Source organism: Sminthopsis crassicaudata, chromosome 4, assembly GCF_048593235.1.
Source record: "Sminthopsis crassicaudata isolate SCR6 chromosome 4, ASM4859323v1, whole genome shotgun sequence".
NCBI lineage: Eukaryota > Metazoa > Chordata > Mammalia > Dasyuromorphia > Dasyuridae > Sminthopsis > Sminthopsis crassicaudata.
This window is the reverse complement of record NC_133620.1, coordinates 167585606-167607892: the sequence shown is the minus strand read 5'-3', so window position 1 is coordinate 167607892 and position 22287 is coordinate 167585606. Positions and strand designations below refer to the sequence as shown.

Below are 22287 nucleotides of genomic sequence, written 5' to 3'. Positions count from 1 at the left end.
TGATTTGAGTTGTGAGTTATTCTGTGCAAAGAGTATTACCTATAAAAAACAAGAGTTGGAAAATATTGACTGAAAATAGGGAAGAAACTTAAACATAGTAACATTTTAGTGCTATAAGCAGAAAGTGGAAAGTTAGGAGGAGAATGGGGTTTGGAAAGGAACATAGGAATAACAATATGTGGAAAAGTGTGTGTGTGTGTGTGTGTGTGTGTGTGTGTGTGTGTGTGTGCATGTGTGTGTGTGTGTGTGTGTGTGTAAACAGGAAAAAAAAGTAAGAATAAAAGTAGCTACAAACTGTCAAGTGTTACTGCATGCTTTGTTTCTTTTATTTTAAACAGTATCTTAGGTCTCATATAACCAAAGCATTAATATATAAACTTTTATATTTCAAAGAATTTGAGATAACTGCATAAGCACTGGGTTTGTTTCTTGATCTTTTCAGGATCAAAGACCTTCTTTAGGTAGTCTAAAACCTATGGATGTTTTTTCAGAATATTTGTATCCTACATTCCTAATTGAAGAATATCCTAAATTTGAGCTAGAAGTTAGTCAAAAGAATGAATATTTTTTTCTATTCAAGTTCATGAACTCCCTGAAATGTGTCCATAGATTAGTGGGGATGGGATGAGGGTGGGTTTGTGGATCCTGGATTATGAACAGATCTAAAACAAACCTTTCACTTTACATATAAAGAAACCGAGACCTGTAAATCAGTTCCATGGTAATTAAGTGCTTTCTATATAGTGGGTATATAATGAATGGTGGTTGAGGTGAAATGTACAGTACTTTGGCAGATACATTCAACAATTTATCTTATAACTATAAACACTTTTCATGGGGCTCAGGGGTAGGGGGCCTAAGAAAGTTGGTGTCTAGCTGTCCAGCTATTGTTTGATACAAAAATAACTTTGTTATACTACTCAGACTAACAACATAGAATGTACCCATAGTCTTTAAAATGCATTACAACTTGTATTCATTTGGTGAGCACCTAACACGAAAAATATGCCTAGTACATAATGGAACATGATGTACAGCAAAGTGTATTTTGTTTGGCAGAAAGTTACTTAGGCATTGAAATTTTGCTTCCTTTGTCTGGGTATCCAGGCAGATGTGAAACCACAAGCTACCATGGTAATTTTCCTTTCATAAAACCAGCATTTTAGAATTGTATTCTAAAAATGTGGGTTTGTTGGCATCCTAATTGAAAATTTTGAGGAAGGATGGTCAGTCAACAAACATTTATTAAATAATACATACCAGGCATTGTGTGAAGTTCTGGGGGTACAAATAAAGATAAAAGGGGCAGTTAGATGGTGTGCTGGCCCTGGAATCAGGAAGCCCTGAGTTCAAATGCAACCTCAGACACTTAACACTTACTAGAGCTCAGGCAAGTCACTTAGGCCTAACTGCCTTACAAAACAAAACCAATAAAAATTAAAGGTAAAAATAGTCCCTACCTACCCTCAAGAAGTTTACACTGTAATGGGAGAAACTTTTCATTTGAAACTGGAGATAATAAGGGCCTTAAGAAGATAATAATTGAACTTTTTTTTTTAATTAAAGCTTTTTATTTTTCAAAACATATGCACAGATAATTCTGCAACATTAGCTCTTGCAAAAATTTGTGTTCAAATTTTCCTCCCTTCCCCCATGCCATCCCCTAGATGGCAAGTAGTCCAATATATATTAAACATGGTAGAAATTTATCTTAAATCCAATATATGCATACATATTTATATAATTATCTTGCTGTACAAGAAAAATCAAATCAAACCAGAAAAAAATGAAGGAAATAAAATAAAAACAACAACAACAAGAGTGAGAATGCTATCTTGTGAACTATATTCAGTTCCCACAGTCCTCTCTCTGGGTGTAGATGGATTTCTTCAACACAAGACCATTGGAACTGGTCTAAATTATATCACTATTGAAAATAGCCATGTCCATTATAAATGATCATCATATAATATTGCTGTTGCTGAGTACAATGATCTCCTGATTCTGCTCATTTCACTTAGCATCAGTTCATGTAAGTTTCTCCAGGCCTTTCTGAAATCATCCTGCTGATCATTTTTTATAGAACAATAATATTCCATAACATTCATATGCCATAACTTATTCACCCATTCTCCAATTGATGGACATTCACTCAGTTTCTTGCCACTACAAAAAGATCTGCCACAAACATTTTTTGCACATGTGGTTCCTTTTCCTCTTTTAATCTCTCTTTGGGATATAAGCCCAGTAGAATCACCGCTGGATGAAAGGGTATGCACAGTTTTGATAGCCCTTTGGGCATAGTTCCAAATTGCTCTCCAGGATGGAGAATGGCTGGACCCATTCACAACTCCACCAACAATGTATTAGTGAACCAGTTTTCCCACATCCTCTCCAATATTCTTCATTATCTTTTCCTGTCATCTTAGCCAATCTGACAGGTGTGTAGTGGTATCTCAGAGTTATCTTAATTTGCATTTCTCTAATCAATAATGATTTAGAGCACTTTTTCATATGAGTAGAGATGGTTTCAATTTCTTCATCTGAAAATCGTCTGTTCATATTCTTTGACCACTTATCAATTGGAGAACGGCTTGAATTCTTATAAATTTGGGTCAATTCTCTATATATTTTAGAAATGAGGCCTTTATCAGAACCTTTGAATGTAAAATGTTTCCCCAGTTTATTGCTTCCCTTCTAATCTTGTCTGCATTAATTTTGTTTGTACAAAAACTTTTTTTAATTTAATACAATCAAAATTATCTATTTTGTGATCACTAATGATCTCCAGTTCTTCCTTGGTTACAAATTTCTTCCTCCTCCACAGATCTGAGAGGTAAACTATCCTATGTTCTTCTAATTTGTTTATGATTTCATTCTTTATGTTTTGACCTTATCTTGGTATAGTGTTAGGTATGGGTCAATGCCTAGTTTCTGCCATACTAGTTTCCAATTTTCCCAGCAGTTTTTGTCAAACGGTGAGTTCTTATTCAAAAAGCTGGGGTCTTTGGGTTTGTTAAACATTATATTGCTGTAGTCATTGACTATTTTGTCCTGTGACACTAAACTATTCCACTGATTGATTACTCTCTTTCTTAGCCAGTACCAAATGGTTTTGATGACCATTGCTTTATAACTTTGTTTTAGATCTGGTACAGCTAAGCTACCTTTATTTGCATTTTTTCATTAATTTCCTTGAAATTGTTGACCTTTTGTTCTTCCAGATGAATTTTGATATTATTTTTTCTAGGCGTTTGACTAATTTAGGCAGTATTGTCATTTTTATTATATTTGCTTGGCCTATCCAAGAACACTTGATATTTTTCCAATTGCTTAGATCTGACTTTATTTGTGTGGAAAGTATTTTGTAGTTTTGTTCATATAGTTCCTGATTTTTCCTTAGCAGACAATTTCCCAAATATTTTATACTTTTGACAGTTATTTTAAATAGAATTTTTCTTTATATCTCTTGCTGTTGGATTTTATTGGTGATGTATAAAAATGTTGATGATTTATGTGCATTTATTTTGTATCCTGCAACTTTGCTAAAGTTATAGATTGTTTCTAATACTTTTTGTTGATTAAGTAGGGTTTTCTACAAATATCATCGGCTCATCTGCAAAGAATGATGATTTGGATTTTTTTTCATAATTCAACTTTATTGAGTAGGAGATTATGTGAGTAGATCTATACTTTAGAAAATCACTTTGGTAAGTAAGGTTAGAACCGATTGCTATAGATACTTAAGGGAGAGAGATCAACTAGAAATCTGTTATATTCATTTAGGAGAAAGACCACGAGAGTAGTAGTTATGTCAGGAGAGAAAAGGGAGATGCTGGATATACTGAGTGAATTAACAATGAGGGGAAAGGGCTAAAACCAACATTTCAAGCCCCAATAACTGGGAGGAAAAAGGCATATCTAGTTTGGGATGTCAAAAGGCATTAATTTGGCTGTTAAATTATTTCACCAAGTTGCTGTGGAGAAAAGATCAACTATAGTGCTTGTCTTCCCTGATTAAACTTTGACATTTTAATACAGAACAAATGATGTGGGTTTCTGTTATTTAGAACCAGGTAGTATAGTGGATAGAGTGTCAGAACTGAAATCCGGAAGATCCAAGTACAAATCCAGCATGAAATTTACTATGTGACTGAGCAAGACACTAAACTGTTTGCCTCCATTATTCATCCACAAAAATAAGCTGGGGGAAAAAAATAGCGAATCATTCTAATAAGAAAACCTCAACTGGAACCATAGTCAGACAGGACTGAAAAGACTTAACAATAACAATAACAATACTGAATGAATGCAGAATCTGCTTCTTTATTATGTATCACAAAACAAATATAGATTGTGTTTGTTAATTAATGATGTCCCCTTAGGTTTTAGAAAAAATCTGGGAAAGAGGTTTGTGAGATTATTTGAGATACGACTTGATCTTCCCAACATCAGCAATGAAAGGAAAACTACTGTCCTCATTTAATTCTCAACAGCTTGGTCATTTAATTATGGCCTTCAAAAACAAACACAACAGAACATGAAATTAAATTTCCTTAAAAAGCCTATGCTACATTATAATTAAAATGAAAATTAAATCAGTAGGGCTAAAGATTAAAAAAAAAAACTTCAGGGAAGGCTAGTGAGTAGAAGGTATAGGCATATAGATTTTGGCTCAATTTAAGAAAGGATTTTTTTTAAACAAGCAATTTAAAGCTGTCCAAAAAAAGAAAAGGTATTGGCATTCTAGGTAAAATTGTCTCTGCCAGCAAAGGTTGGATGACTGCTTTCTGGAATGAATTTGTTTATCAAAGGGGGTTGGACAGAAGCTAGGTAGTGTAATAGAGTTCTGGGCTTGGAGTCAGGAAGACACAACTTCATGAGTTCAAATCTGGCTTCAGACACTTTTAGATGCATGATCCTGGACAAGTCACTTAACTCTGTTTTGCCTGTTTTCCTATTTATAAAATGAGCTAGAGAAAAAAATGTGTAAACTACCCCAGCATCTCTACCAAGAAAACTCCAAATGAGGTTACAAAGAGTAGGAATGACTGGGAAAAAATGCCTGAATAACAACAAAAGGAGTTGGACTAAATGACTCTCTAAGAAATATTGAGCATTTAGGATATCTTAGGTTCTTCTCACCTGTGTATTCCTTTCCAATTCCACAATGAGATCTATGTTACCATATACTAGTAGCAATATCCCTAATTAATGCCAATATTTCATTAAAGCAAATTTCAAATATTAAAGTTATTCTCATATACTATTTAATATCTACATTTTAGATTTCTGCATATTTTGTTTTTGCTAAGATGTGTTGCAAAATACTGATTCTAGACTAGAACTTTTATGTCAATACCAAAAAAGGCAAAAAAAAATACAGCTGAAATCATGTCTGAGTTAAAATTCCTGTGGGAAAGGAGCTATGTAAAAGATCTAAGGAGTTTGGTTGCGGGGTAAAAGAAGAGGGTTGGAGGGAAATCAACTTCTGGAGAAGAAATCTCTAGTAGTAATTCCTTCCCACCCTTACTGCAGAAGCAACCCCAGAACTGGCCTGTAGGGCTGACAAAAATAAAGGGCAATCTGGTCCATTCTCATATGAAGCTCAGAAGTAGAGAATCCTCACTCAAGCTAACCTGAACTGATAAGTCATATAATCAGTTCCATACCTTTCTTAAGGACACACTGCCAAAATAGAAAGAAATGCTACTTTAGCTTTAAAAATACGTCTATGCTCAATGCTGCTTCCAGTTCTTCTCCCCACCCCACAACCCAGGCTCATTCAAACACATGGAATTTACTTTTCCTCCCCTCCATTTTAAGGAAACTGGCTCAGGCCCTAACTTGACTTCATTCTCCTTGATCTCATAGTGGTTGATAATGTGGACCATGACTCTACTTCCAGATATTCTATGGTTCCTCCAAATACCACATTCCTAGTAATCTTCCTTCCTGATTAATAATCCTGTTTCCTCAGCTGGCTTCTCAGTGGCTAAAATCTCTGCAAAAGGAGGCAGTGAAGAGCTCCTAGATCAGATAAATCTAATCTTTGTAAGTGGGAGACGGCCATCTTTGTACCCTCCCAACATTCTCTCTATAAAGATACAAATGTGCATCCTTCGTCAGAATTCAGGTCAACTTGAATTCACATGGCATGGGTAGAAAGAAATGCTTGGCTTCAAATTCAAAATCTGCTCCTTACTACCTATATCATCCTGGCAAGTCACCTCAACTCTCTAAACTTCAATGACCTCATTTTAGTCATCTGAGTTGGATTAAATGGTCTTTGTAGTCTTTTTCAACTCTAAAGATAATTATCAAAACATTATTCTTTTTACTTTTTAGCTTTGTTTGGTCTTACTGATAAATATCAATCAACCAACACTTTTTTGGAGGCCAAGGCCTTTAAGTTGATTTGCTGGATATGTACTCAAGCAAAGTTCCTGATGGGAGTGTCAGTGCCCTATCCATTATGTCACTTAGCTACCCTATCAACAAACATTAATTAAGAGCTTACTATGTTCGGGGCACTGTGCTTCCTTTCTTTGAATGAAGGACACAATTTGTGTTTTATATGAATTCTGTGTAACCTCAATGTTTCAGCATAGTGCCTTAAACATGGCAGATGTTTCAAAAAATATTTAATTCACTAAAGTTGAATGATATCAAGGTTTTAATGGACTTTCAGTTCAATATGAATTAGTACTGGGATGTGGTTGCCAAAAAAGTTAAGGCAATTCTGGACTATAGTCAAAAGTATACAACTTCCAGGAATAGAGGTATTAATGCCATTGTATTATGACTTTATTACAGATCAGTATTATATTCATTTCCAGGAGCCATGGTTTATGAAGGACATTGATGGATGCAATCAGGTACAGAGAAAGTCAGCCAGAAGAGTAAAAGCTATTGAGTTCATATCATACAAGGATAAAAGAAGCTTTATAAAGGATATTGTATCATATCTGTCTTCAAGTATCTGAAGGTCTATCATTTGGGAAAATGAACTGGCTTGTTTAATTGGTCTTAGAGGATAGAACCAGGGGCAGTTGGAGAAGTTGAAAAGAAAATTTAGATTCAATGTTAGGAAAAACTTGTCAATAATTAGAGCTATCAAAAAGTGGAAAAGATTACCGAAAAGAGTGTTGGTTTCTCCTTCCTTAAAGATCTTAGAGCAGAGAAGCTGGACAACCCTTTCTTGGATATGCTATAGTAGGGATTCCTGCTGTATGTGAATTAGACAAGGTGATCACAGAATTTTCCAGGCCTTAAATTCTGTGGATGTAAGGCCTAGCAGAGCTTTTAGCTATAATGCTTAATGCACGTGTGACGTTATGCATTATAGTTCTCTAGGTTTATGTCCCCCCCTCCACTAGACTAGAAAGGTCATGAGGGCAACGATTTATGATGTTTTATTTGAATTCTGTACATAAATCTAATTGCTAAGCATGGTGCCCTGATCAAAGTTGGCACTTATACATGTATTTGTTGTTGATGATCTGTGCATTATTTGATATACATATACACATGCCTAGCCATCATTACAAATACATGCTTTCATAAACTTTTAAGTCTTCTTATAGTACTAAAAATACTAAAGTCCCTTATCTCTGAGGTCAGATTCTAATCATTTAGAGCTGCTTAGCTCTGATTTGTATCAGATCCAAGCTGTACTATTATAAAGTAATAATAAAGTAATTACTATAAAGTAATGTATTATTTTATTTTGCTGAAAAAGTGCTCAGCCATCTATGAATGTAGCAATTTTTTCACTTAACAGTATTTAATTTTTTCCAATTACACATATAGTTTTCAACACTCATTTTTACAAGATTTTGAGTTCCTTCCTGTTCCAAGACAGAAAGCTAAATGTAGCAAGTTAAAAATATATACATCCAATATTTATATCACCTAGGTAGCTGTTTTAAATGTCTCCAGTATATCAATTGTGGCTACATTCATGTGGCTACAAGTTAAAATAGAAATGATTTTTCCAGGCTCAATTTCAGGGGTTATTGTAGTGGGGTCTATGACTTTCTTTTCTTTTCTTTTCTTTCTTTCTTTTTTTTTTTTTTTTTTTTTTTTTGCTAACTACATTCCCACTTTTCCTTCTAAACTAACAACAATAACAAAGTGCAGCAGAAGTGATATGTCTGATGATGGAAATGAACAATTTTTCAGGAGGACAAAAATGCCTTTAAAAACAAACTTTTTAAATAGTTGGGACTAAGTAACATACCACTACCTAATCTAATTTCACTTATTCATATCCATTTCTAGTTATTATCATGAATAGGTATCATTAATTCTTATAGTACTGGTGACTTTCATCATTTTTGATACATCAATCATTGACCAACAAACAATGATCTCACTTTCCCAACCTACTGCAATCCAGTAATACTTTCCCATCAAAATAATGGAGCAAAATCTAATGGGGAGTTTTCAATCAACAGTATTCATTTTATCTTAAAAGAAAAATAAATACAGCAATATGAAGTAACCAAAAAGATATTCTAGATTATTCTGGCTTCAAAAAAACAGATGTTAACAGAGGGAAAAAAAATAACATACTCTTTGCTATACTTATCCAGTGCTAAACACTATATTTTTATATAAAGCTGAAATTATAAGTAGCCTAATTAAGTATAATGTGAGAATAAGCATTGGTCTATGTGCCTTTGATTCAAGGGAAAATTAGGAAAGACCTAAGGGGTTGTTGAATGAGGGTTTATGACTTTGTTTTCTTTTATCTTTCTTTTTCTTCCTAACTACATTTCAATATAATTTTTTCCTCAATAATCCTATGTATTTTACTCTATGTTTTTTAAACATTTTTCTTAGGGGAAATCAATAGGATTCACCAGACAGAAAGATGAGTGGGTTTCCATGTTGATAGTTAATAATTCATAGCTTAACAGAAGTCAGGTTATACACCTAAAATGTTTCTATATTCTGATTCATTTTTCAAAATCATTTTATTTTGCTTTTCTTTTATATGTGTTTTGGGAAAGATGTCAAAACTATAACTTTTAGTTATATATTAATAGAATCTGATAAATATTTGTTTTGCAGAACAGGCTTCTGGCAGGGACTTATTTTTATCAGTCCTCTATTATAAGAAGTTGAAGGGAAGGAAGTGATCATTAATCAATCAATCAATAAGCCATTATTTCATGATATGTGGTAAGTACAACAAATCCTTGATGAAATATGGGTATTACTGCTGAGCATTTTTGAGACAAAGATTTTCTGAGAATTGGTTATTTGAAAAATGGAACAAGCAAATATATATGAATACAGATGTAAAATACAACTTCTACAAACCTATGAGCCTCACCTGATCATGATCAATATCGGCATCTCCTGTGATGACAATTCGTTTCTCAATTCTTGTTTCAGACACTCCGCCTTTTACTGTCTACAGGTTATAAGGGAAAATAAATTAGAATAATATCACTAAAATATAATTCTATTTAATCAAAGATATAAAAATAGGATCTAGTATAGTATCAATGGGCAAACCTTACTGGGAGAATGCTAATGGTGAATTATGTTTGAAGTTATTAGAAAACACTGCCCCAAAGATGGAATAAGTTGCCAAGTGAAGAGGGTTTTAAAAAGGACCTGCTCAGAAATGTACGAAGTTAGAATAAGCGTATAAACTAGGGTGCTATTTTTGTTGTTGCTTTGTCTGCAAACTTTGTCTTGGTTTGAGATTTGGTTTAAAAAAATACTGGTATTGGGTTGGGGATTCAGAAATTTAATCACTTTGGTTTTTAATCCAATTCACCTTTTAGAGGATATATATTAATATATGGATGGATATGGGGCAAAGGGGAAAGGAAAAGAGAGAAGACATTTACAAGTGTCCACAGTCTTAGTAAGTTCACAGAATATGTCAGGGACCAGTCTCCAGAGATTTTGTTAATCTACTTACTTCAAAATAGTGTGTGATATATTATTACAGGCAAGAAAGCTCCATGTCACATAGTCCTTTCAAAGGCAAACAAATATTTAAGTGTCTTTAAACTCTGAGTCAGGTTTCTGAATCCACAAGAGGCAGCATTTTGAAAGGTCTCTGGTGCAAAAATCATCATTATATAGGATAACATGAGATTTGAAAGAGAGTTCTTTTTTAAAATGAAAGAGTCCTGGCAAATGTGCCTGAGGGACAAAAAAAAAAATGCCCAAGAATATTTTATAATCTTAAAAAACACTAGCATCACTGATATGGGGGGAAAAAAAACAAATAGAAAAAAAGAGTTGGAAAATAATACTAGGAAGAAATCTTTATAGTAAATGGTTTTTATCAGATGAACAAAGTGATAGTTAAATCAAAATGGCATGATCAAAAATACATTATTTAAATCATTTGTTTAAAGCATTATTTTTAATCACCATCCTCCTTAAGATGCTTCAGGAGACTAAGCCGTACTTACAAAGTCTATGGTGCCACATTTTTATCTACATTATAAAGCAAATGTACTTTTTAATGTATTCTTCCTCTCACCCTTTCAGGATGGCTCTCTACGTGATATAGATGTATTTGATTTCAAAACCTTAATTCTTAGGTGATGAAAATGCAATCAGGGTGTTTTTACTTTTCTTAGCATTATCTCTTTGAAGATGTGCAGTGGAAGGGTGAAAAGAAGAAGTAAAGCCCAAAAAGGGTGTAAAGAAAAAGTAAAGAACAAAAATAATTATTATAAAAGGACTATCTTTTAAGATTCATTTTACTTGTATTACCTTAGTGATGTGTGTGGTGGTAGTTGTAGACACAGATTCAGAAGTGATAGTTTGTGCAGTCAATAATGTGCCAGCATCACCACCAGCACCACCATCAATCTTTAGAGAGTTTTGAGAAAAAATAAAAAGTAAAATTAACTTTAAGTCTTACTCAAGGAAAAGAATCCTCCCCACCAAACAAATATCTCTGATTATTTTTTTTTTGTTGCAAACATAGGGAGTCTATGGAAATAAATGTCTTTGCATACACATTTGTGTTGGGTAAGGCACTGGCAAGATATGGTAGAAGCCAGTTTTATTAAACAAAACTGTAGGAAGTGAAGAAAAGGGGAAAAGTGGAAGATGATCAGTTAAAGAACCTAGAGGTAAAAGAATCAGAAAAGTGAGATGGTTTTGAAAGATTAAGGAAATCAGTTATTCTCAGTCTCAGTTCTGCCTATTTGTAAAATGAGGGGGTAACAACTGAGGTCCCTTCCAGTTTGAGATAGGTAGCTCCATGACCCAAGGATATAGATGTAGGTCTGTAGCTATAGACTCAAGAATACTTGAGGCCCAGAAAAACATCCCAATTTAATTGATGGAAAGAAACTTCAGAAATTAAAAATTAAAATTAAAGAGAATACTTCCATTAAATGAAACTTTAAAAAAAAAAAACATATCTCAAATAGAGAAGTATGGCAATGGGATGATCTCAAGTGAGAGGTAACCTAGAAAAATAACCCAAAACAAACAAACCCTCCAAATCCTATCAGACTTGACTCTTTGTTATAGTCTATGATGGCATTTTGTACCTGCATCATTGCCTCTAAATCTATATAGTTAATACTATGATAATTTTCACGTAAGTAGCAATTTGTTGACAAACTAGCTGTCAACACCTTATAATAATGATTCTTGAACTTTAATCTCAGGAGCCCTTTATACTTCCAAAAATTATTTAGGATCCCAAAGATCTTTTGAGTAACTTATCTACTAATATCGTCATGGTAGAAATTTAAATTGATAAATTTGTAAAATATTTATACTCATTTAAGAACAACAACAAAAATATGACATGACACTATTATATTTTTATATAATACATATATATATATGTGTATATATATATATATGTATATATATATACATATATATATATAGTGGATATTTTCCAAAATAAAAAAGTAGAGTATAACTGTTTTATATAAATCCCTTTAATGTCCAATTTATTAGAAAAGAATTGCTTCTATATTCAATATATTGTGATGTTGTGATCAGTGAATATAAAGAAAATAAAGTCTTAAATGGATATTTAGTTGGAAAAGGGGGGAGTATTTTAATAAGCAATTCACATCTCAATGCTAGTACTTTGACTTCATTGACAGCCTTTTGAAGGGTTTTGGGGACTCCTCCTCAAGGGTCCATAGATCTCACTTTGCAGACCTCTGTCATACAGTAATAAGGAGAAATAGAAGCTATGAAGGTGAGAGGGATACTCATTTTAGACAAGAAGACATTAATAATGACAAGAGAAGGAAAACTATGTTGAGTCTGATGATTCCTCAGATTTGGTAAGCTTCACTTTATTAAATTAATTTGACTTTAATTCTCAGACATTCACAAAAACAGTCAATATCAGGGAAAAGAATAAAAGGCTGAAAGGGCTAAAAATCCTTTATGAATGAAATGGGTAGAATGGAGAAACACATTGAGCCAAAACAAACTCTTTTCATGATGGCTCTTAGGAAAAGAAACTCTTTGTATTATTCTCCCCCCTCTCTCTCTACAAACAAAAATAACTCCTAAAACCTTGGCTTGCTTTTGTGTCGTTAATATCAAATATATGCTTAGAATGGCATTTTGGAAACTAATATATTTAAGACACCATATACACTAAACAATGCACAAAAATATAACTGATCACTCATAATAATTAGTTATCTCAGAAATTTAAGATTTCTTATAGGGTTTAACATGCTTCAAATAGGGATATTCTGAAATACTGAATGCTTCCTATATCTCTGGAAGGAGGCCATGTTTACACTAATTTCTGTTATTTTCATGAATACTACCTGAAGAAAAACCTAAAGTTTAAAAACAACACATACTTTGCAAACTATACATGTACATGGTAATGTTTCATATTACAGAAAATTTTCTGTACTCTAGCAACAGATGTAATTGGGAAATGTTTTAAAATAAATAAAAATTAAATTAAAAATTAAATTAAAATGAAATATTAAATTTGTGGTTTCCCAAGTCAGAATTGGCCCATAGTGATGGATGCATTTCTATTTGAGTCAGACACCAATGACATGTCACATCTAGATGCCTCATCAAAGGGAAGATACTAAAAGTACCCTCAACAGGGACATGTAAACCATCAGAAAAAGGAGAGAAAAGTAAGACAAAATAAAGTATAAAAAATTAAAATATTATCCCCTTCCTGCATATCCCCCAAATTTTATTGCTTTTTTACCTGTGGAGATTCATAAGTGATGGTTTTGGTCTCTGTCTGGACAATGGGGACTTCCTTGGTAGATATTTCTGTTCTTTGTGAAGCATCAGAAATAGTTACCATCTCTGTTTTTACCACTGGTGGCTGCAGTGGAAAAGGAAAGAAATAATAAATTCTAAAGTAATTAGGTAAAGCTATTTAGTGGAGTCACCAAAATAATCATAAGAAACACACACATGCATTCACACACAAGAGAAAAAAGAAATCAGCAGGGAGAGCATTTAAGCAAATCATCTTTCCCAATACAGCAAGAAACAAAATAGGAATGAGGGAGAGGAAAAAAACAAACAAACAAGTGGCTTGACATTTCTCATCTAATCTACTATGCTGAGAACACATTTTCTCACTCAGGTTGATGTCAAACCTACCACACCTTGATTCACCCCTCAGGCTTAATCAAGTAATAGCAGAATGCAAGAACCTATGCAGAATGAAATCCACAATAGTTCACTATGATTCTATGAGCTGACCACTTTTTAGAAGTCAATATGGCAGACGACAAAGATTTCACTGCTTGTATCACAGTTTGCATAAAGGTGCATTCACGTGCAGATGGTGTGGAGGCTCAGGTGGATTTATGTTTGCTCTCTCCCCAAATTCTTCTTATTCCCATATACAAAGGGTACAGTGAGGAAAATGTTGCTTTCTTGAGAATTAGTCACAGAGTCCTTTGTTAAGAAGAAAAAAAAAAGCTATGTTTTCTCAACATCACAACAATTACATTTTAAATGGGATCAGAAGAAAGCTACTATATCCATTTGGCATTAGGCGTAGCTAGAATTCTTCCCAGAGCACTTTAAAATGGTCCCATGAGTTGGCATAATTTAAGCATGTGTTGGACTCAGTTCTGGATCTGCAGTGCCTATGTATCCTTGAAAATAAATTAAAATAGCAGCACTATTAATTCTTGGAAATCACATTCCCAAAGACCTATCTGTGTTTGTTTAATTGTTAACAACTACGTATTGAAAGAGAACAATAATAATAATGATGGTGCCACAAAATAAAATCGTAGGCTCTCAAAATGCTTGTTTATGAGATAGAGCATAGCCTAAAAAAAGGAAATAGCACACAAATGCTCATTAAGGATTAAGAATTATATCCCCTAACAAAAGGAAGCTATGTTTATAAATATTTAAGAAAAAATCCAAACATCTTGTTAACTCTGGATGTAGAGATGTATAATCAATATTCCCCTCTAACTACAAAACAATTTGGACCAATCAAAAGCAGGATTACTAGAAGTCCAGGAAGTTGATGGTAATGGGGGAATAAAAGACAAAGGCACAGAACTGCTAAAGATTATGCATAAAACATTTAATCTTGCTGCAAGCAATCCAGAATTGACAGTATAACAGAATTAAGGGTGAGGAGGGGATTCTCTGATTTAACAGGCTGGAAGGAGGTTCTTAAACAAACCACACAATCCATAGAACCTTAAAAACACAAACACCATGATGACATCACAAAAACTACCAGGAGATACTACTAGAGTACAGTAGTGATAGGAATTGCTGCCCTCTTTAAAATTATTTCCCTTGAATAATCTCTCACTGGTTCCACTCAACTGATAATGCTGTAGTTATCTGGGAGACAAAAGAGATCTGACATTGAACTGAAGACTGTGAGAAGGTTTAGTTGTAAAGGCCAAACCCAACAAGAGCAGGAAAACAACCACTCACTCTTTGGACCACATTTCTCCACATTCAAACAAGGAACAATTTTCTTGTAGAACCAATAAAAAGGGGGCATTTAGTGTCAAGAATTGGCAGAGACTAAAGACAAGACATATTTGGAAATATTTAGAACATGCAAAGAAAAATTTAAATGTGAAAGAGAAAGAGAAAAAAATAAAGGGCATAATATGGTGGCTGTTGCAAAGTTTGCCCTACCAGATGATCCAGTTGCAGCAAAGAAGCTAGAAACCATGAATTAAGTTGGTAGAAATTCCCTGCTCATCAGTGATTTCTCCCTTCCAATAGAGAGAGAGAAGGATCTGAATCTTGCTGAAATCCCTGAATAAGAACTGGGAGGACAGGAGGAAGAAGAAAGGTAGATGTTTTCGACTTGGTAAATAGCTCTATAATTTATCTCCCATTTGGCACTCCCATTTACCTCTGAACAACAAATTATTTCTGGCAAAACATCAATGTCAACATGAGACACCTCTCCGTTTATTTTGTGCTGTTCTTCCTCAGTTTCTTCTCTTATGTCTTGCTTATCTCCTTCTTTTAAACTCTTCTCTCCAGAGCTCTTTTGGGAAACTACATTTTCCTGGACTGTTTCTACTGTGATTTGCTTTACTGAGCTGGCTTCTGGCACTGCTTCCACACACTGTACTACCTTTGATGCTTGCTCTTCCTTCTCCTCCTCCACCTCTTCCTCGTTTTCCTCCTGCTCTTCCCGGATGGTCCCCTCAGTCACCCGGTGGTGGGGTCGGTATTCTCCCACATCTTCTTCCTCACTTTCACTGCTGCTGCTGCTGCTGTTCTCCGAAGACAGGGAGGGGGAGTCCTTGTGTGTCAGAGGCTCCACCTTATGAGTCTCCCCAAGATCACTCCCAGGTGGTACTTTGTCTCCACCATTCACGCCTTCTGTGATTACTCTCTCTTCTTTCCCAACCTCTGCCTGCTTCTTCACCTCCACTACATTCAGAGTCTCATGTGAACTCTGTACAAAAAAAAATGGATGAGGAAAAACACATAATATATGAATAAACCAAAAAAAAAAAAAAAAGAGATGAAAACAAAAATCAACTGACGGCAGGTTCATGTCATGAAGAAAAACAAGGATGATTGTGATGGGCTGACTGAAAGGGAAGAGGGCAAAAATGTGAGGGTGATCAGACATGGCAGGCAATGGAAATTAACATGGAAAAATGGGAGAACCTTAACAGCATCGTTGGCTCCAGAACAAGGCCCTTCTGTTGTGGGAGCACGTTTCTGTGGAACAAAAAGCAACCAAGGACACAAGATCAATAATGTTTTCCTCAACACCCACCAAAACAAATATGACAACAAAGGCAGAATAGAAACAATATCTTCAGAAACCCTTTGCTCTTATCACACAAAGCGCAATCCATATAAGCACTAGAAGCCTAAAAAACTTAATTCACTGACCACCCCCATCCATAAACAAACAAACAAACAAACAAACAAATAAATAAATAAATAAAGCCAGGCAAAGCCCCTTTCAATATTATAGGAACATCTCTTCACTTCTAACATCTTAAGTTGAAGCATCCACATTAAATCCTACCAAAGCCTGGTAAATTTTGTGAAGAGTATTAGCTTCACAATTTCCCTAAACTATTTTTAGAAACAATCATGTATTTTCTCAGACCTAAAGAATCCTGATCTAAATGAATGCAAAGTTAAAGAAATGCTATCTTATTTGAAGAAATGACTTATATTGATTTGGTTTTAGCTAAATCCACTAATATTGGAAAGGGGGGGTTGTACTAAATTCCATATCTGATGATAAATTCATACAGGCTTCAGTGGAGAAGAACAAAAAGGAACCCTAGAAGGTTTAGACTGAACAGTAATGTTCTAATGCAGGTACCTACCTAAATTAAAACATCTTTTAGTGCACTCCCCAATAGCTTTAAAGACAATAATCTTTAATTACAATTAGCCCTAAGTAGGTATTAATTAAGATATCTAAATGGTGCTTTAGAAAAAAATAATAAACGATTTATTTCACTATTGTAATCACTAAAATATGATATATAAAAAGGCAAACTTTTATTTTTTTTTCCTGAAGAGTTTTCATTCTTTTAAAAATTAATGAAAAGGTAACTTATTCACTTAGTGGGATGGAGACCACAGTTTCATTTCTCAAGGCAAGGAAATTTATATTAAGAGGAAGAGATGTTGCCATGATACAGGTAAAGGGAATACTACCATTGGAAGATGCTTTGTTTTCCCAAACACCTGTCAAGGGGAAGAGAATCATACACTAGACCCAAATACCTAATCCTCTACCTACTTCCTTTTTTTCTATGTATTACAGCTATTAATAATATTTTTCCTAACTGGAATATATTTTATTAACAAAAACCCTCTTCCCCAGCTAGTGAATCTTCAAAAATCTTATTATTTCACATGTGGCTTTAAAGAACAGGAGAGGGAGGAAAAAAAGCAAAATGCACCTCAAACAACTGTGAGAAGGGCGAGGAAGAAAGCATTTCAGAAGGTACACTATAATTCACAACAGAGCCCTCTGCTGTCCGAATGCTGGTTGATGTGAAGGTGGCTTTCGTGCTAGCAGAAAAGCCCTCTTTACTAAATAAAATTGATGTTATCTCCTCTTCTAGGCTCTAAACAGTCAGAAAAGGGAAAGCAAAGAATTAACAATGAAAGAGAGGATACAGACAACAGTGACCTATGAAAAGAAAGGTTACACAAGACAGGAAACAAAAAGAACAGTATAAAATAGAAAGAAAGAAGTTTTTATTTTGAAAGGTTTCTCTGGGCCTCAACATGTTATTCCCCTGTTTAAGAGCCCTTGGATCAAGTCCATTAGGTCCCAATTTGAATACTACCTCAGGCTACATTCCTTTCTGGTCCCCAAACATTCCATATTCACTCCCAATAGGCATTCAGTAAATTTGAAAGAACTTCTGGGAACCCAAATACAAAACATCCCCAGAATATCAGAAAACATGCCCCACTATGCAAGGAAACTCGTAAAAATTATGTGCCCCTGAAAAAGGAATGACACATGGATTGATCATATTTCAAATTCTTGGGCTTAATGCCCAAAGTGATTAAGGGGCTTGTCCCAGGTCACAAAGACAGTTAAATATCACAGGTATGATTTGAATCCAAATCTTTAGACTCTAGGAATCACTCACTTTCCACTGTGCCATACAGCAGACACTTCTAAATTTGCTTTGCAGAGAGATAATAAAACCCAGCAAGGAGGGGAAGAAGAAAATGAGCAACACCTTTAATATACAATAAAACCCTACATCTTCCTAGCACTGTATAATTTGCAGCATGCTTTCTTTGAAACATCTCTAAGGTGGATATTGTAAGTTATCACATCTATCCTATTTTTAAAGATGGGCTTAAAGTGAGGTTCAAAAATTGTCAGGATATTTTCCTAAGGGCCCAGGGCTAGTAGTAGAGATCTTAGTTCTCTCTAAATTACATTTCTAATGTTCTCTCTCCTACATTGTTCTAAAGAGTATTGATCAAACTTTTAAATATATAAGAATAGGTAGGTTTCAGATTAAAAACCATACAATAGTGGGAAAAAATGTCTACTTAATAAAAAGAAATTGAAAAAAATGACAAAGATTTAATTTCTATATTTGTGGAGAATAAGGATGAAGGTTTTTAAATGTCTATGTCTTAATTCCATGTTTTATGGTAAAAGAGAAAGGGACAAGACTTTTAGATGGAATACTGAAAAATTAACTAACCCCTGCCCAAATTAGGCAAAAAAAATCTGCTGTTCCTACTTTTACTACTTCATTTGATTATAATGACATTATGCCACTATGAAAATCTTTTGATGTAATTAAAATTGGACTAACCCTCTTTGTATATAAAGATTAAGTTGGACTGATAATTTGAGAACTGTAGAGTTAGAGACCTATTATTCATAGAATCCTTAATTTTATGGACAAGGAAACTGAGGCTATCTAGGAAAGTAACTTACTCAGAATTGCTGACTGGCCATACACTAGTCTCTCATGTGTTCCAAGTTCTTTTCAATGGAGTTACGTTAATACCTGCTCTGAGATGTGAATGCATTCTCTGGCAGAGGAACCCCTAAATATTTTACTGACGGGTAGAGAACCCATGAGAATTAAATATAGAGCCCTGTGCTCAAAGCAGTGTACTAACCAAGTGAGCTAATCAGTCTTAGACAAAATGCCTTTCTATACAATATTCCCTTTTTCTAAAACGAAGTTTCTCCATGGCAAAGGGGAAATTGAGTAATACCTAGTGTTCCTTCAAATAAAATAAATTCCCTAAAAGTAAGATCATGCTGTTTCTTTTGAATCCTCCCATTAGGTGCTCTACAATGGCAGAATCAAAAAAAACACGTGAACTGACACGAGATGCCCTCAAACAAGGCAAACATTTGCTCTGAAATACATAAAACACACAAAAAGCACAAGAGAAATAAGAAAAAAGAGAGAAAATTCTAACACCAACTAGCATTGATCCTTTCGAAAAGTAGAAGCACCATAACTGGGGTGCTCAAGTGTTTGATGAGTTGCCATAGTATATCCACTACCTTTTATTAGCTTAAAAAAAAATTCTCCATAGTATAGTTTTAATTGAACACAGTTAAGTCTCTTGGCATTCACAATTGACACTGACAATTTCAATGCAATGCTTGAAACTGCTATACAAACACCAGGCATTTTCATTGGAAGTCATGCTTTGTCCAAGGACCAGTAACTTCACTGAAATCCAGTAATCGCCTTGGATGCCATGTTGGTTGATAGTCATTTATGCAATTGATACATGTCATGATCTAAAAAAAATCATATTCCCAAGGAGCACTATTACTAAAATGACATATTTTGATACAGTAGCTATCAAAATAAAATTTTGTACAAAAATTTTACAAAAATTAAAACAAAAACCAACCCTATGCCAAGGTGGGCTTTAAAAAAAAGTTCACAGAAGCAGAAAAGAGCCTCCAATAGCTCAGAAAAAGAAAAGAGAAAAAAAGCAAAGGTAGATACAAGGATGCAAGGTGAACACCTTGTCTGTCTCCTGAGTTTTTTCTTCAACAATCAGGGCTGCTGGGATCTGTTGTTTCTCCTTCACGGGCAAAATATCCATTTTGAAAAGATGATCTTTTCTCTATTATTTTAAACAGTGAACATAATTAACACAACACAAATACAAAATACCTATAACAACAAAGACATAAAACAATCGTGTGGATCAGTAGAACAAACATTTCAGGGAGATGAGACGAAGGTATTTCTTCTACCTTCTTAATTTAGTACACAAGCATACCATCACATCATACATTTATCTATTCCAAGAGATATCTATCTTAGTGTAAAAACAATGAACCTATTTTATCAATAACTTTAAAGCACCTGAAAGGAAAAATGTAACAGTCATAGACAATTATTCTACACAGTCACCTACCTATATGCCTTACAACTTAATTAGCATCTCAAAAAATTTCAGTTATAAAAATGAAGCATTATTGTTCAACTGTTTTTATTACGTGACATCTGAACTAAAAAAAAACTTTCTATTAACCCCTCATAAAGCTTCTATTACATAGTTCATAAACTTTTTGGTTTTTAAGATATAGAAATAAACAAAAATGACATTTTTATACCTGGACTATAACAGATTATGATTTTGTAAACTGTAATCTGAATCATGACATATTGCAACTAAATCACTAAATAATCTGAGTTTGGGGGAAAATTATATTTTAAAAAACAGAAAAAATATCAGAACAAGTGGCCTAATAAATCATTGCCTTCCAAAGTGTAATACCTATGCCCATGAAGGTCATTTGTGAGTGACACAGTGGTTGTCCAGCATCAAAGTAAAACTAGAACAGATAGAGGCTCATTTGTTCATTACAAAAGCACTTATTGATCACCTACATTGTGCACTAATATAGTTTCTATGATACAAGGATAAAAATGAAATAATCTCTGTATTTAACAGGCTTATATTCTATTGAAACAAAAGAGAAAATGAAGAGAATATTCTTTTAAAAAGTTCTTATTTGGTAATGAAGACAAAAGGATGGGCAAATATGTTAAAATAATCTTGGCAGAAATTATTTCAGAACCACTAAGTCCTAATTTCAAAATATAAGCAGGTACAGAGTTGTATTTTATTATTTCTGTTAGCTTGAGGGGTATTCACAGGAATACCCATTTAAAATGGAAATTTCTTATTTAATATTTTTAACTATTAGATTTCTCACTGTAACCAAGTTCATACTTAAACCATCAATACTCACTGCAATATCTTATAGTATTTAATTCATATTTCAATTATTTTAGATAAACCAAATTGCAACTAATTGAACTTTAAAAAAATATGGGTCCATCTTCTCATAGTCTAAGAATGGAGTCTATGACTACAATAAATTGTTAATATATATTTAGTATTTTAATAAATTGTTAGAACTTAAAAATTGAAAGGGAAACATTTCATACCTTCCTGTTGGAGATTTCAACACAGCAGGCCAGAAGTTTTAATTTTAATGAATGGCCCAAATGAAACACATGCTCATAAATATCTAGTGACATACCCCTTGTGTCTGTTGGGACAAAGGTGTGATACGTCGCTTTTCCCACTCATTGGGGCGTGGTTCAGGTGTGGATTCCATAAAATGGCGCTTGAGTTCACTAATGCTAGCCTGATGTTTCAGTATGTCGTCCTGGGTCTTATCCAGGTCCTAGCAATGTACAAGGTTAAAAAAGAAAAAAAGAAAAGAAAAGAAAAAGAAAAGGGAAAAAAATCCAAAGGGACAAAAACAAAAGAAAAATCCCAGTAGGGAAAATAAAAACAAAAACACAACAAAGCAAATTTATATAATTGAAAAAAATAAAAACAAGAAAAATGCCAAGTCTCAAAAGCCATCTTGTTCATAAAATACTATTTGAGAAAATTTGAAAAAGAGGCAGCTAATTGTCTTGTCCCCATTCATGTTTAAGATAGTTCTAATTTTCCATGTTTGTATTCTGAGAAATTATAATGATCTCTAGATTATTTATGCTAAAGAAGATGACTATCTCAAAAGAATTAAGGTTTATTTTGTTTATTTTTTTTTTTGCTAAATTGGAATGTCATGATTCCCCTATTTCTTTCTCCCTCTCTCCAACCATAATAATTTACTTTCCACTTTTTTAAAGATTATTTTAATTTTCCAATCATATACTGGGAGGTTGGGGAGAGAAGTGTAGTTGGAGGGATGATATAAAGTTTTTAAAATTTACAAAAATAAAAAAAAAAGATAACCAAAAGTTGACTGCATTTCTGCAGTCCGCAAATTCCAAATACTGCTTCTGATACCTTAAAGAA

General features: G+C 33.8%; 1 protein-coding gene across 27 annotated transcripts in view; it reads right to left on the bottom strand.

The window, feature by feature from the left end:
- EPB41L2 (erythrocyte membrane protein band 4.1 like 2) overlaps positions 1-22287 on the bottom strand; it is a 279109-nt gene that overhangs the window by 19355 nt on the left and 237467 nt on the right. For 5 of the 27 annotated variants that reach the window (XM_074309829.1, XM_074309840.1, XM_074309839.1 and 2 more), the window contains 8 exons: positions 21515-21661; positions 19981-20082; positions 17403-17570; positions 16138-16191; positions 15365-15919; positions 13211-13333; positions 10753-10851; positions 9344-9424 (listed from right to left, as the gene is read on the bottom strand). In XM_074309829.1, coding sequence (XP_074165930.1) covers positions 9344-9424; positions 10753-10851; positions 13211-13333; positions 15365-15919; positions 16138-16191; positions 17403-17570; positions 19981-20082; positions 21515-21661 — 1329 coding nt within the window. The remainder of the gene's footprint in view (positions 1-9343; positions 9425-10752; positions 10852-13210; positions 13334-15364; positions 15920-16137; positions 16192-17402; positions 17571-19980; positions 20083-21514; positions 21662-22287) is intronic. The other 22 variants (XM_074309836.1, XM_074309846.1, XM_074309847.1 and 19 more) reach the window with 18 other exon arrangements.